The 14,855-nt window shown below is 37.7% G+C and overlaps 1 protein-coding gene across 14 annotated transcripts in view; it reads left to right on the forward strand.

Annotated features, from left to right (window-relative positions):
* UNC80 (unc-80 homolog, NALCN channel complex subunit) overlaps window positions 1–14,855 on the forward strand; it is a 234,133-nt gene that overhangs the window by 162,136 nt on the left and 57,142 nt on the right. For all 14 annotated transcript variants that reach the window (XM_055380463.1, XM_055380468.1, XM_055380470.1 and 11 more), the window contains 8 exons: window positions 2,845–2,945; window positions 3,924–4,010; window positions 6,787–6,970; window positions 8,686–8,780; window positions 9,813–9,902; window positions 10,498–10,599; window positions 12,439–12,619; window positions 14,195–14,463. In XM_055380463.1, coding sequence (XP_055236438.1) covers window positions 2,845–2,945; window positions 3,924–4,010; window positions 6,787–6,970; window positions 8,686–8,780; window positions 9,813–9,902; window positions 10,498–10,599; window positions 12,439–12,619; window positions 14,195–14,463 — 1,109 coding nt within the window. The remainder of the gene's footprint in view (window positions 1–2,844; window positions 2,946–3,923; window positions 4,011–6,786; window positions 6,971–8,685; window positions 8,781–9,812; window positions 9,903–10,497; window positions 10,600–12,438; window positions 12,620–14,194; window positions 14,464–14,855) is intronic.

Below are 14,855 nucleotides of genomic sequence, written 5' to 3' on the forward strand. Positions count from 1 at the left end.
CTGTTTATCTGATAGAAGACAGTAGGTTGCTCTTAAACACATTATCTACTGGCCACATGTTGAACTGTTTTATGCACATATTATAATTACAGATTTGTAACATACTGCGCTAACAGTATCACTCTCTCCACCTCCTTCTCCCTCTACCTTTATGGCCAAAAAAATTGCATTTAAAATAGGTAGTTGGGTCCAGGAGCATTGTTCGTGACCAGAGAACAGAACAACACAATAATTATTTAGCCACATAGAAATCAAACCTTAGAAACCTTAGCTATTAGCTTGACACCACTAATACCATCTCTCTTACGTGATTACCTTTCCTGACGTGCTAACTACCTAAAAAGAATAATTGCAAAATGAAACGATAAACCAAGGGAAAAGATGAGTAACATTTGTGACAGACAAAGGTGAATTTCTTAACGTTACATTTTAAAAAGCTCTTATAACTCACTAATAATTTTTTAAAACCCCGTTAGAAAACTGGGCAAAGGATATCAGCAGGCAATCCAATGGCCAGTAACACCTGGAAACAACATCATTGTTTAAAACTGTAATTAAATCTTACATTTCAGCCAGAAAGTCGGCAAATATTACTTTAAATGAAAATATCTATTGCTGGTGAAAAAGCAGGGGAAAGAGCATCTTCATACTTTGCTGATGAAGTATAAAACTCTGTACAAGCATTCCAGAACAGAGTTTCATGATACGTATCAAAAACCTTAAAAGTGTGAAAAGCTTTTGACACAGATTTGGCTTCTAGCAATTTCCTAAGACAATCATGAGGGCTGTATAAAGGACGTTGTACACTGATCATTATTTAAAATAAAAAATATTTAGAAAGACTTTAAATCCCTAACAATAAGCAATTAGTTAATCATAGTACCTCCATATGATAACATTCTGTGAATGCTGGAATTGCATTCTAGATGAATATTAATATAAAAAGTGTTAATATATTGCTAAGTAAAAAACCGAATACCAAAGAATATTTTCTATATATAGTACTATTTTAAAATACATGTAAGTAGACTGGGCACGGTGGCTCATGCTTGTAATCCCAGCACTTTGGAAGGCTGAGGCAGGCAGATCACTTGAGATCAGGAGTTCGAGACCATCCTGGCCAACATGGCGAAACCCTGTCTCTATTAAAAATACAAAAATTAGCCAGGCGTGGTGGCACATGCCTGTAATCCCAGCTACTCATGAGGCTGAGGCAGGAGAATTGCTTGAACCTGGAAGGCGGAGGTTGCAGTGAGCTGAAACCGCACCACTGCACTTCAGCCTGGGCAACAGAGTGAGACTCCATCTCAAAAATAAAAATAAAATAAAATAATGCACGTAAGTATATATTTCATGTATGTGAAATGACATACTCCAGACTGTTAATAGTTGTTTCTGTGATGAGTGGACTTCCCAGTCTTATTTTTCTCTTTGCATTTTTTTGTATTTTTCATGTTTTAAGCATGAAACTGCCTTACTTAAGCAATTAAAATAAAAATAACATGAACAATTTTAAAGTTTTAATTGACACATAATAATTGTACATATTTATGGGGTACAGTGATATTTCAGTACCTGTATACAATGTGTAATGATCAAATCATGGTAATTAGCATATCCTTCACCTCAAACAGTATTTCTTTGTGTTAGGAACACTCAAAATTCTCTCTTCTAGCTATTTGAGAATATAGAATAAATTATTGTTACCTATAGTCACCCTACAGTGCTAAAGAACACTGAAACTTATTCCTGCTATCTAGCTGTAATTTCTTATCCATTAACCAACCTTTCCCATGCCTCGCTCCCGCCTCCCCTTCCTAGCCTCTAGTTAGCACTATTCTACTGTCTACTTCCAAGAGATCAACTTATTTAGCTTCTACAAATGAGTGAAAACATGCAGTATTTGTTTTCCTGTGCCTGGCTTATTTCACATGTAAAGATATTTTTACAATCAATATCAACCTGAGAAAAACTCACACCTATTTTAATTAGTTATAGAGACACATGAAAGCTACAGCTCTGGATTTATATTTTTGTTAATATTATTTATATGTCCTTTAACTTTAACTGTATGGCTTGTTTCTGAATCAAAATTTGGTATCATTTATTTGAAATAAATTTATGCTAAATTCTGTATTCCTACTTTTGAAAACCAATGGAATTGGGAAACACGTTGAAACTAAAGACCATTCAGTGCTTACTGGCCCTGTTTTTTACCCACCTGCTTTCTTAGTCTGGGCACTTCTAGACAATCTTAGCCTGACCACTTTCCCCACAGAAATAGCACTTTCTTTCTCATTAGGATTAATTATTTATTCTTAAGACTTCTTCGTTAGAAGTGAGAACCTAATTGTTACTGGCTCAACTGCTTTATCTTGCTGAAGGAGATACTGTTTGAAGCATTCATGTGGACAGAAAAATAAATCCCTAATTCATATGCATTCTAAACCAAAACATATTTTCAAAAACCAAATAGTCTTTCATAGTTTCTCCATAAAATAAACAATAAAATATGACTGTAATTTAATAAGTGCTGACTGCTGCTATTATTGGGGTGACTTCCACAACAAAGACCATTGCATATATTCACAGAGATATTCTTTGCAAAAGCATTGCTGATACCTGAAGACAACTCCTACACTTTTTGGTAACCTGTTCTTTACATGTGAAAATGTTCAGAGACAACAACAAAGAGAACAAACACCTACCTTTCAAAAGAAAAAAGAGTTCACAGAGCCTTTTAAGGCAAAAAGCAGAGACTAAAGCTTGTAAATTGTCAAATACTTTGTCTCATAGACTTAACTCCATTTAAGACAAATGTTCAACTTTCTTTCTCTTCTGAAGTGAGTGCTGTGGCTCAACAAGTCTTATGGAACTGTCTAATTGAAGATCCATCAACGGTTCTTCGACATTTTCTGGAAAAACTGACCATCAGCAATAGACAAGTAAATTCCTCTTCCTTTTTAGCGTAGCTCCGTGGCTACAAGTGTGAACACTGTTAAAATCATGCAAAGAACTTTATAGTGCAGTGCATGCAACTCAATGCCCTCCAATACACAACCAATAAGTACTTTTTAAATAATGATAATGATGAGCAATACTTAACTTTGCTGTTTTTAATTTCTCCATTAATTCATGTTTCTATATATATATATATGTTACATTGCTAGTGAGGATCCTAAAATACTGCAAGATTAAATTAAGTATAATGTTCTTACTATTGAGTACCTTCATTGAATTCTGATTGCTTGGCAGTCTGATGCAGGTATGATTATTAGAATATGTTAAAATTTTTCATTAACCAAAAACCTGATTTGTCAGACCACCTTGTAAGAATATCATGCCAAATAAAAGTAGTTTTTCAAGCAGTGGCAAAATACAGCGATGATTAAAAATTATTTGTTCATTTCTATGCTATAGTCATATTCACTGGAAGGTTAAGTTTACTTTCTGAAAGGTAAAGTTAATTACAGACATTTCAATCTAGTCTCTTGTAACCTCTCTTTTTCTCTTTGACTCAAAACCTAGAAAGCAGAATTAAGACGTTCACAAAAACATGGTTTGTTTAATGATTTTTCAACATAGGTCCTCCTCATATATGGCCAATAGAGTTAACTAAATATACAGCTTTCCTGTGACTTGCCTGTGACCTACACACACAGTGTCAATTTAAAAAGAACAAAGTCGTTTACTGCTCAGTGATTTTTATGTGTTAGCTCCTAGGAGAAAGGTGTTCCAGATGGTTTAAATACTATTTAACAAGTATCACATATACTATATTAAAATGTTGAACATAATTGAAATCAATATGTGTGCAAAAGTAAAAAAAATCCCTCACCCAGTCCCGAATTTTCAAGAAGTTAATTTTATTTTCTACAGCATGGCAGCTGAAGGAAACATTAAAAATTCTGTTCTTCTTTCAGGATGAGTTAATGTACATGCTGCGCAAACTTCTCTTGAATATTGGAGACTTTCCTGCTCAGACATCTCACATCCTATTCAACTATTTGGTGAGTTATAAATGTTCATTTCCAATTACGAAGCAGCACCATGATGAAAAGGTCTTAGGAGATTTTTTTCAATAAATTTCCATTAATTACATTACTAAAGGCAAATCCTGGTCAACTAAATTCTGTGTAGGGAAGCCCCTGCCTGGCATACTCTTTGACATATGGAGGACAGTCAATATAAATGTCAGTTTCCTCTCTGTCTTCCTTTAGCAATATATAACTTCCTTATGTTTGTTCTTTATTTTTGTTTTCTGTTGAGAAAACATGTGTTCTTTTAGTATTTTTTCCTCTTTTCCTATCTCTATGTTTAAACACACACACACACACACACACACACACACACACACACACACACACACACACACACACAGATGCAACTGTTGTCCTAGATGGAAAGTTTTTGTGTATGTATTTTTCCATGGCAACTGTGTATGACAGTTTTAACTGCCCTGGCAGTTCTTTTCTGATCCTCTGAGACTTACCAATTTCTTCACATTCTTTTTTTAAACCCCAAATGAATATGCAGTTTGGGGACTAGAACCTGATGACTACGCCTTGAAACTGCCCCTTAATCCAGGCAGACAAATAGCCAAATTAATGTCTGTGCTGAGCATACTCCTTCAGTTATCCATATGCATATGCATCCCTAGCAGGGTGATAAATTTAACTCCCACCACAACCCCCGTGTGCAGAGAACATTTGTAATTCCTTTCTTTTGTCTAAGACTAATTTGGTCATCTTTCTTCTGAGTGCCTACTTGCTGGTTGGCAAGGGAAAAAAATATGAATAAATGTCCAATCCAGATTTAAGTTCAGACCGGTACCAAAACATAAACAGTACTTTTTGGTGGTTTTGAGTCTCTCTTGGATAAAAATGCATAGTCTCTAGGAATTCTCCCTCCTTCCCACTGCTTTTGTCTCTATAGCTATGTGGAGTTGGGGAGAAAAAAGACCTGTGTTCCACATCTCACCCCTTGCATTTTATCTGGGTCCTTCATTTGTGAGACCATGTTCTTAAGTCTGGCTGGTTGCTGGATATCTGGATGGGCACAAACTCAAGCCCATGGCTGCTGTCACTCAAAGCCTGTCTGCTCCTGGCACTGTTTGCCAGGAGACTCAACCTCCCCTCAGCTTCTGCAGGTGCTTTAGACCCCCTGAGTTCTTGCCATGAGTCCCATATGGCTCTAACATAGGAAGTCCACCAGCTACAGCATCCTGCTCAGTGACAACAGCCTACGGCCGTTCTATCTGGAAAGCTTTCCAGCCAAGCATCCACTACTTCTGGGTTCTGTCTACACCACACAAAAACCAAAGGTGGATTTGGAAAGCCAAATGTCAGGGCCTCCCTCAGTTTAGGTGTGTGCCCTGCCAAATTTACACTCCATCCAGGCTGGTGTGGAAAGAGCCCAAAGAGGGACTGGAGGTGAGAGCGACTTCAGTGTTTCTTTCGCTTGCCTGTGTACCTGCCCCTTCCCCAGGTCACTGAATAGGAGAAATGCTTGCCCAGACCATTGCTCTCCTCTATCCTTTAGCTCCGCAACAAAAATATTTTTAAGGGAGCTTGATGCCCAGATAGTTTTAAAAGAAATAAATCTCCAAATACTCAACTTAACAGATATGCACTAACACTTGTTGAGTAAGTCTGCCATCTCAACCATTATTCTAGTGCACACAAGGAAGACCCAACCCATCATCCCAGAGATTACCAGGCTGCACTGACAGGCATGTAGGTTGGAGAAACAATCTGAATTCTATGTTATTAGTAGTTTTAAGAAATCATCTTTTCTGATTGATCAATGCACTTTAACTCATAGGACTTTCTATCTGGTCCTATGTTTTATAAATTTCTATTAAGGGTGAGGGTTGGCCCTCCTTAGGGTGTCCAGCATTTAGAACACCAAAACAGATTAGGTTTGTGACACTGATTCTTTCAACATAACTAGAAAGTTTTCCAGGACTACAAAATTTTTGAAGAAACAATGGTTAAAACCCACAAGAAAAAAAAATTTACACTATTTCTTTCTGAATATTTGCACATTATTGAATAGGATAATTGAAAGTTATTTCATCAAATATTCCAATTATAGTCAGTCCTCATCTTATTTCAATGTATAGAATGCTGAACATATTCTACCTCCTATTAACAAAAAAATAAACTTTGAATGAGGCATTTTAGATGTCAACTTTAAAAGGTGCAAAAGAGCACACAGTTTTTCAAAATTACATTAGAAGATATGCAAACAACCCAGCTGATAAAATAATGTAAGGTTTGTCACAACAAACCTCATGACACACATTTACCTATGTAACAAACCTGCACGTGTACCCCTGAATTTAGAAACAAAAAAAAAGAAGACACACAAAAATTTTGAAGTTCATCAACTTAGCCAAGCAGCGTGCTCTTAGGTTTGAGACTATTAGACATAATCCAAGCTGCAAATAATGCTTGGACAAACTTCTTATACAGATGAATTTTAGATGGCCCAAGTACCTAGCTACCAAGTGACATGATGCCTGGGTGGGGGGAGGGGGGAATGATCTGCTTTTTTATTAAGAATTCGCCATTTTAATGATATATAAAAATGTACAACAGCCTGTGTGGTCAGTTTTCCAGTTATGCCCTCTCCTGGTAACATTGAAAGTGTTAGAGAAGCATCTGAACAGAGAATATGAAGGCACAGAAGAAGGTCGAGTTTAAAACAAGAAAAGCTAAGGAAATGAGAATGTGAGCTCAGGATTATTGTAGCTTTGTGAACTCTTCTTATCCTGACTTCTAGGTAGGATTAATCATGTACTTTGTGCGGACCCCCTGCGAGTGGGGGATGGATGCCATTTCAGCCACCCTGACATTCCTGTGGGAGGTGGTGGGTTACGTGGAGGGCCTCTTCTTCAAGGATCTCAAGCAGACGATGAAGAAGGAGCAGTGTGAGGTGAAGCTCCTGGTGACCGCTTCAATGCCAGGTAAGCCACTACTACTTTTTAGTAACATAACTTTAAAAAAAATTATAAATAGCCCTTTGAAAGACTAAGATTCTCTTTCATTCATGAGAAAATTTTCAGAGTTCTAACCCCCAGTATTGAGTGCTTCAAAGAATTTTTGTTTAATATAATCAGAGGAAATACAATAGACCCTTTAAAAAGTCAGCGGTTGCCAGCTGAAAAGGGAGACTCAGAACTGAGATCCGCATGAATCAGTCCTTGAAGGGCTGCCAAGGTTGAAGATTTATTTAAGTCTATTGCAGAGAGCCAGCTGAACTGAAAGCTTGTTTGAGTGAATTTTTGGCAGTGCAAGGAGAATAATATTGTTTGTATGGCATGGACTCCAGTCTTTTGTAAACTCCATGAGAGAGGGCTTTATGAAAAATTGGAAAAGGGGAAAGCAGGAAGAAGGAGCATTACAAAAGAACATGAAGCGTGATGTAAACTCAAGATACGGTTCCTTTTCACTTCAGATAGCTTGTTTTGCCTTAAGACAAAGATTTTGACAATTCTTTATCCTTGTGCAGTGACTAAGAAAATTTGAGATGATACATATATTGAAATAAAAGTGAAAGACAGAATTACGTAGAGATGAGAACACAGGTTCTCGCAGCAAAAAAGCCTGTGTTTAAATCATAGCACTGTCATTTATTAGTCACATAACTAGTATTAACTGTGAAGAAGTACATTATTTCTCAAAGCTTTCTTTGTTTGTGTATAAAATAGGGATATAATTCATACTTCACAATTGTGAGGAATAAATGAGTTGAGATATGTGAAATACTTGCTGCCATACCTGGCTCATGATAAGCATTCGATGAATGGGAATTGTGTATGTATATGTTCTGTAGATTATCCAAAAAAAGTGATCAGTTTTTATTACAGCAAAGAAACTCCTATTTTTAACATACTTAAAAACAACTCCCTAAAAATCGAGGTATATCGTAATGTCCACAAAGATTTGTAATTAATGAATGAAGTAGAATAAATATTGTCTCAATCAGCCAAGAAGAATACAGAAAATGTAGCTTTCAGCTACATTTCAAGTACATGTTTTGGTTTTGCTAATATCCCTGTTTATATTTTCTTAACTTTTATTGCCTGGTCACCTCATCTAGAAAACAGGGATGTACTACTTGTTGAAATGCTTGAGGTTTGAGTTTTAACTCTTCCGCTAAATAAATATGTCTCTTAAGTTATTCCATTTCTCTTTTTCCTCATTTGTAAGATAAAAAATCATAACACCCACATCATGGGGTGGCTATGAGATTTAAATACAATTATGCATGTAAAAGACAGGTAGAAGTATTGAGAACTTGGCCGAGCGCGGTGGCTCACTCCTGTAATCTCCGCACTTTGGGAGGCCGAGGCAGGTGGATTGCTTGAGGTCCGGAGTTTGAGACCAGCTTGGGCAACATGGCGAAACCCCGTCTCTACTAAAAATAAAAATTTTAAAAAAGTATTGGGAACTCCATACCTATCACTTTTAATAAGTGAATATATTAAAAAATATATATACATTAATCTTAAACTTCCAGGTTAAAAATAAAGAAATAAAATATATATGTAACTATGAATTAAGAATTGTAATTAACAGTAAAAACATCAGCTTATTGATAATATTTTAATATTTTATGCTTTAAAATACAAATTTTCTATAGTAAAAGTCAGTTTATTATTATTTTTATCTTCCATAGGTACTAAAACCTTGGTAGTTCATGGACAGAATGAGTGCGATATCCCAACTCAGTTACCAGTCCATGAAGACACTCAATTTGAAGCCCTGTTGAAGGTAGGAATGACTTTTAACAGAAACAATTTTTAAGGACAATGCTATGGCCACCTCACTGAAGATCCATTTTAGAATAAAATGGCATTTTTCTGTCTTTAAATGGATATATGCATTTCTTTACTCTTCTAAAATCTGCCCCACTATTATTTCCTTATGCTATTTCCTTCCATAATTTTCCCCACTTCTACTGACTTTAGTCAGTAAACTTTTAGTAATCTGATTTTCAGGAACATAGTTCTGGGCCCAGATGTAAGTAGAAGAGACCTCTGTAAAAAAAAATCAACTTCTCCAAACTCATGCATCTTATTTCAGTAGAAAGGGACATTACTACTCCTTTTGGCCTCATTCAGACATCTCCAGAGAATTTCTAAGGCCCAACTTCAACAAATACTCCATTTTTATACTCACGATGAATGGTAGGATAGCAGGAAGGCAAACAGAGTATATTCAAACGCTGCCTTCACCACAACCAGTGTGACCTAAATCAAGTGATAAGACTTCTCTAGTCTCAGTTTCATTTTCAACAGTACTGAGATACTAGTTCAGGTTATACAAGTTATCTATGCCTAGTATATAGTATATAATGTGCACAGTGCATGATAGTTTATATTATTCTTAAATGTTTCTCAAACATGCTTTCTTCCTGATGCTGAGACCAGTAGGTGCCACTGTTCCTCCACAGTCCATCACTCAGTCTGAATTATAATTGTACATCTTTGGGCACTATGAGAGCAGATGGTCCATATCACATTATCAGTCTTTATCATACCATTCTTTGGATAGCTCTGTGTGGGTATATATGCAGCCATGGTATGTGTGTATATATATGTGTATATATATATGTGTGTGTGTGTATACACATATATACACACACATATCTAATGTATACAATTTACATAAGACATCAATATATACAGATAATTCTCGTAAGAGGTTACCTTGTTTTTTCAAAATTTGTATCTGTCACCTTACTGCCTAGCACATAATATCTTCCTGATAAACATTTATTAAAATTTGTTGCTATTGTTCTAGGAGTGTCTGGAGTTTTTTAATATCCCAGAATCCCAGTCAACACATTATTTTCTTATGGATAAACGATGGAACCTTATCCACTACAATAAGGTGAGACACCAGTAATGACATCCCCGTTGAGTTGTGCCAAAGGCTTATCATGCCTACCTGAGGGTGGCTCACAGTCAGGGAGGCATCGCTGTTTAGAAGGTAATAGTATGGACACCTGGGTCACACCATCTTACTATCAATGGGGCTTTTGACTGGCGACTTCACCTTTCTACCCTTTGGTTTTCTTGTGTGTAAAATGAAGGTAATGATAATGGTCTCCATGCTAGAGCAGTTGTAATAGTTAAATGAGATAAGCTAGATAAGACACTTAGGTATTGATCATTATTACATGAAAAATTACGTTGCCCGTATAATACCTATGTGTGTCTATTTGGAATTTGAATGCTGTTTTGCATCTCTTTTCTACTATGTTAAACAAGGCCATGCTGATTTGATCTAATGAGCAGAAGGGCCTCAGGATGCTCACTGACATCACTTTACAGTGATCTTCCAGAGTGTTGTTTAGTACATTGCCTTTAGCTGCTTTTCTCCTGGCATAGCATCCTAGTGCTTAGATCTTTGGGTAAAGAAGAAATGAGGAAAAATGTTTAATCTTTTGAACTCTTTTTTTTGTCTCTTTATGTAATCCACACAGACCTATGTTCGAGATATTTATCCTTTCCGGAGGTCAGTATCTCCCCAGCTGAACCTTGTACATATGCATCCAGAGAAGGGACAGGAGCTCATTCAGAAACAGGTGACAGACCACATCAGTTTTATTCCATGGTTTTGTCATGTTGTTGGAGTAGATATCTGTTCATACTTTGCCAACTTTGAGATTTTTATGATTCCATTTTGACCCTCTCTGGAGACAGTAGTTGGCCCTTACTCAACAAATTATTCCCCTAAATAGTGTAAGATTTACAAATTGGATCATTGCTTAAAGGTATTAAGAAACACTCACTTGGAGTAGTGTAATGATGAATTATTGAGTGTAAATAATAGAAATCTTCTAATTTATTTACCTATTATTTTCTATATGTAGATTTTCATTTGACATTTCTGTAAAATTGGATTGGAAATACACATAATGTAGCTATGTAAATTATCCCAGTGGTTTACACTAGCTGGCTACAAAGTAAAAGGGGTCACTCTAGTATGCTTGAAAAAAAAAGCATTAAACTAAAGTTCAAAGATTTGGACTTCATCCCAGTTCTGCCTCTGACCAGGGATCTGACCTTGGGCATGTTATTAATTTCTCTTGAAACAGGAAGAGATATAGTCTAGCAGCTGTACTTAGGTTTAAGGTTGAAGAACAGAATAATATTCACGTTTAATCTCAAATCAAACTTTGAGCTTAAGGAAAGTCACTATTCTGCATGCAAAATATAGCTTTAGTACACAATTCTAAAAATGATACAATTTTAATATTGCATATTTATTACATTCATTTTTAAATAAAATCTTTAAAGAATTTCAGGATACTTGATCATTTCAATTTTCTGTACATATCAAGGATAATAATTTGCCTTCAAAATATCCAAAAATATCTTCATGAAATGGGTGAGAATGGCATAGAATTAGACCACTTAAGTAATTAAAAATATAGCTACCATTAACTACCGACATTCTATTTAAAAGAAAGAAAATACTAAATGTGTTGCAAGGTGTGAGATGTTGGGCAAAACTGTTAGATCTTAAATATAAACAATTTCTAAAACAATTCTCCCCAAATTACCCCAGCCCATGATTTTGGGGTAAGATAATTGAAACCCTAATCAATAATGGTGCTTCCCTAGTCTGTGTCTCTCTCTCTGTGTGTGTGTGTGTGTGTGTGTGTGTGTGTGTCTGTTCATCATGTTTAAGAACAAGTTTTCAAAGAATGCCATCAAATGGAGTTCTTGCTCTGATGTACACTTCAAGTTAGAGCCTTAAGACTTCTAAGTTCCTCAGGGAGATTATAATATGGAGGCCTATGAGTCTGGCTCAGAAGTTTCCTCAGTAGCTACTCACTGCATATAAACTTCCTAATCATCAAGAGAAAAGGACCTAAGAACCAAGAGCCCCATGTGTATGCCCTCTAAACTCAGAGCACCAATCAAGGACCTATGAGCTTCTGTCCCAAGATAGGGTTTTCCTGGATCTCACATCAGTCTTTGTTTTTTTAAAGACAAACCCGGAACTCCCAGGAAACAGCTTCAGGCATTGGTGGCAATGGTAGAAGCAATTGGAACTGACTGACTCACTGACCCTGTTAGTGAAGGTCTTCCATATTATAGCATCCAAACAAATGGGCTCTGTTTAATATTGAACTAGTCTTGACAATGCTTGCCTTATGCTCCTCTCCAGCCTAAAACTCCGTAAGGAACATTTCCTTCTGTAAAGCAAGCAGAAGGAAGTAAGAGGCAATTAAGAATTGTTTGCTCTTGCTTGTGGTAAAGGAAAAAAAACACATGTCTCCCTCATTTCACTTTTTCCCCTTTTCCCACTTTATCAACCCATTTTGCCATTAAAGGTTTTCCTTTAGTTTTTTCACTCTATAAATCTGGAGTTTCTAATACTCCTTTTTGTCTGCTCCTGCTTTTGTTTTCTCCAGGTGTTCACCCGAAAGCTGGAAGAAGTAGGGCGGGTGTTGTTTCTCATCTCCCTAACCCAGAAGATCCCCACAGCCCACAAACAGTCCCACGTCTCCATGCTTCAGGAAGACCTCCTCCGCCTGCCCTCATTCCCTCGTAGTGCTATTGATGCTGAGTTTTCACTCTTCAGTGATCCTCAAGGTATCAAACAAAGAAACATTGCCTCTCTGGGGCTTTTTCTAACATACTTGTTGTTTTTTTAAAAATTTTATTATTATTATACTTTAAGTTTTAGGGTACATGTGCTCAACGTGCAGGTTTGTTACATATGTATACATGTGCCATGTTGGTGTGCTGCACCCATTAACTCGTCATTTAGCATTAGGTATATCTCCTAAACGCACTTGTTTTGTTCTCAAATGGAGAGCATCTGAATCAGCAGACAGTGCTGTAAAACCAGTGCTTCTCAGACCTGAGTGTGCACAAGAGACCCCTGAAGGACTTGTTGAAACACAGATTGTGGGGCCCCACCCTCCACCTCCCGGTTTCAGAATGGGGCTCAAGAGTTTGCATTTCTATTAAGTTCTCAGGTGATGCTGATGCTGCTATCCCAAGCACCACATTTTGAGAACCACTGCTCTAAGCTAGTCATCAGCAGTTGAAGCGTGGGTAGAATGGTGTTGTTAGGGTATGAGAATACTTGACTAAACAAAGACCAGGTATTTGTGTGAAGTTCAAAAAGAGGCAAAACTCATCTAGAATGACAGAAATCAGAATGGTTGTTGCCTCTGGATTTGGAGGGAATGAATTTCCTGGAAAGGGGCAGAAGGGTGATGAAAATTGTCTGTATATTGATGGAATGTTGTTTACATGAGTGCATAGTGCATATTTTTGTCAAAATTCAATGAACTCTAAAGATCTGTGCATTTTACTCTAAATAATACCTCAATTGAGAGAAAGAGACAGAGACACAGAAAGAGACCCACTTTGGAGCCTCGCTCTGTTACTCAGTTATTAATTTGAGACAATTTACTTAAATTAGCATCTCTATGTTTTATCGCCCTCATCCAGAAGCTTCAGACAGGCTGGGCAAGGTGACTCATGCCTGTAATCCCAGGCCTTTGGGAGGCCCAGGCAGGCAGATCACTTGAGGTCAGGAGTTCGAGACTACCCTGGCCAACATGGCGAAACCCTGTCTCTACTAAAAATACAAAAAAAATTAGCTGGGCATGGTGGCGGGCGCCTGTAATCCCAGCTACTCAGGGGTCTGAAGCATGAGAATCACATGAACCCAGGAGTTGGAGGTTGCAGTGAGCTGAGATTGTGCCACTGCACTCCAGACAGAACGACAGAGCGAGACTCCATCTCAAAAAAACAAAAAACAAAAAACAAAACGCTTCAGCTTCAGCAGGAGTAGATAGAGCTCTAGCCTCTGACCATTAATTAAAAGACCAAGCAGTAGTCCCATCCCTGCTATTTTCTAGCTGAAATAATTTATTTTTCTCCAACCGATGCTTATTTAGCAGTAAAACACTGCCAATGCCTGCTCTGCCTTACCCACAGTTAGTTAAAGAGGTGATGATGAAAGTCCATGGAGAAATGGGAAGTGCTGTATCAAGGCCAGTAATATTGTGCTGGAAAACATTTCAGCAGTAGATCTTCACATCCTGGAGCTGGAACAAACGGAGAACAGCAGCGCCTTGGGTTTGATCACGTCTCATGCTGACAGGATTGGTGCGGGGCTAATTCTGTCTCTGCTGTTTCATGTTCTCACAGCTGGAAAGGAACTGTTTGGCCTCGACACTCTTCAGAAAAGCTTGTGGATCCAGCTGCTGGAGGAAATGTTCCTGGGCATGCCGAGCGAGTTTCCATGGGGAGACGAAATCATGCTTTTCCTCAACGTTTTTAACGGGGCTCTGATCCTCCACCCAGAAGACAGTGCCCTGCTCAGGCAGTATGCTGCCACCGTCATCAACACTGCGGTGCACTTCAACCACCTCTTCTCTCTCAGCGGCTACCAGTGGATTCTCCCCACCATGCTGCAGGTGCCCAGAACCTCCTCTCCCAACCAGAAAATTCACATGAGTACTGCTCATATCTAGCCGTTCAACTAGATCTGTACTGAAACTTTTTAATGATGGTGTTATCATCTTCTTTTGTGACAACAGAAGGCAACAAATGAAATCCCCCCATAAATTTGCAAGAGTTCACGATATTCCTTTCTACTCTGAGAGCCCCAGACTTGGGATATGCTTTCCCATTTCGTCTAGGACAGTGGTTCTTAAGTTGTAGTCCCTGGGCCAGCAGCGTCAGCATCAACTGGAAACTTGTTGGAAATGTACATTCTGGCCAGGTGTGGTGGCTCATGCCTGTAATGCCAGCACTTTGGGAGGCCAAGGTGGGAGAATCTCTTGAAGTGAGGAGCTTAAGACTAGCT

Source organism: Gorilla gorilla, chromosome 11 (assembly GCF_029281585.2).
Source record: "Gorilla gorilla gorilla isolate KB3781 chromosome 11, NHGRI_mGorGor1-v2.1_pri, whole genome shotgun sequence".
Classification (NCBI taxonomy): Eukaryota; Metazoa; Chordata; class Mammalia; order Primates; family Hominidae; genus Gorilla; species Gorilla gorilla.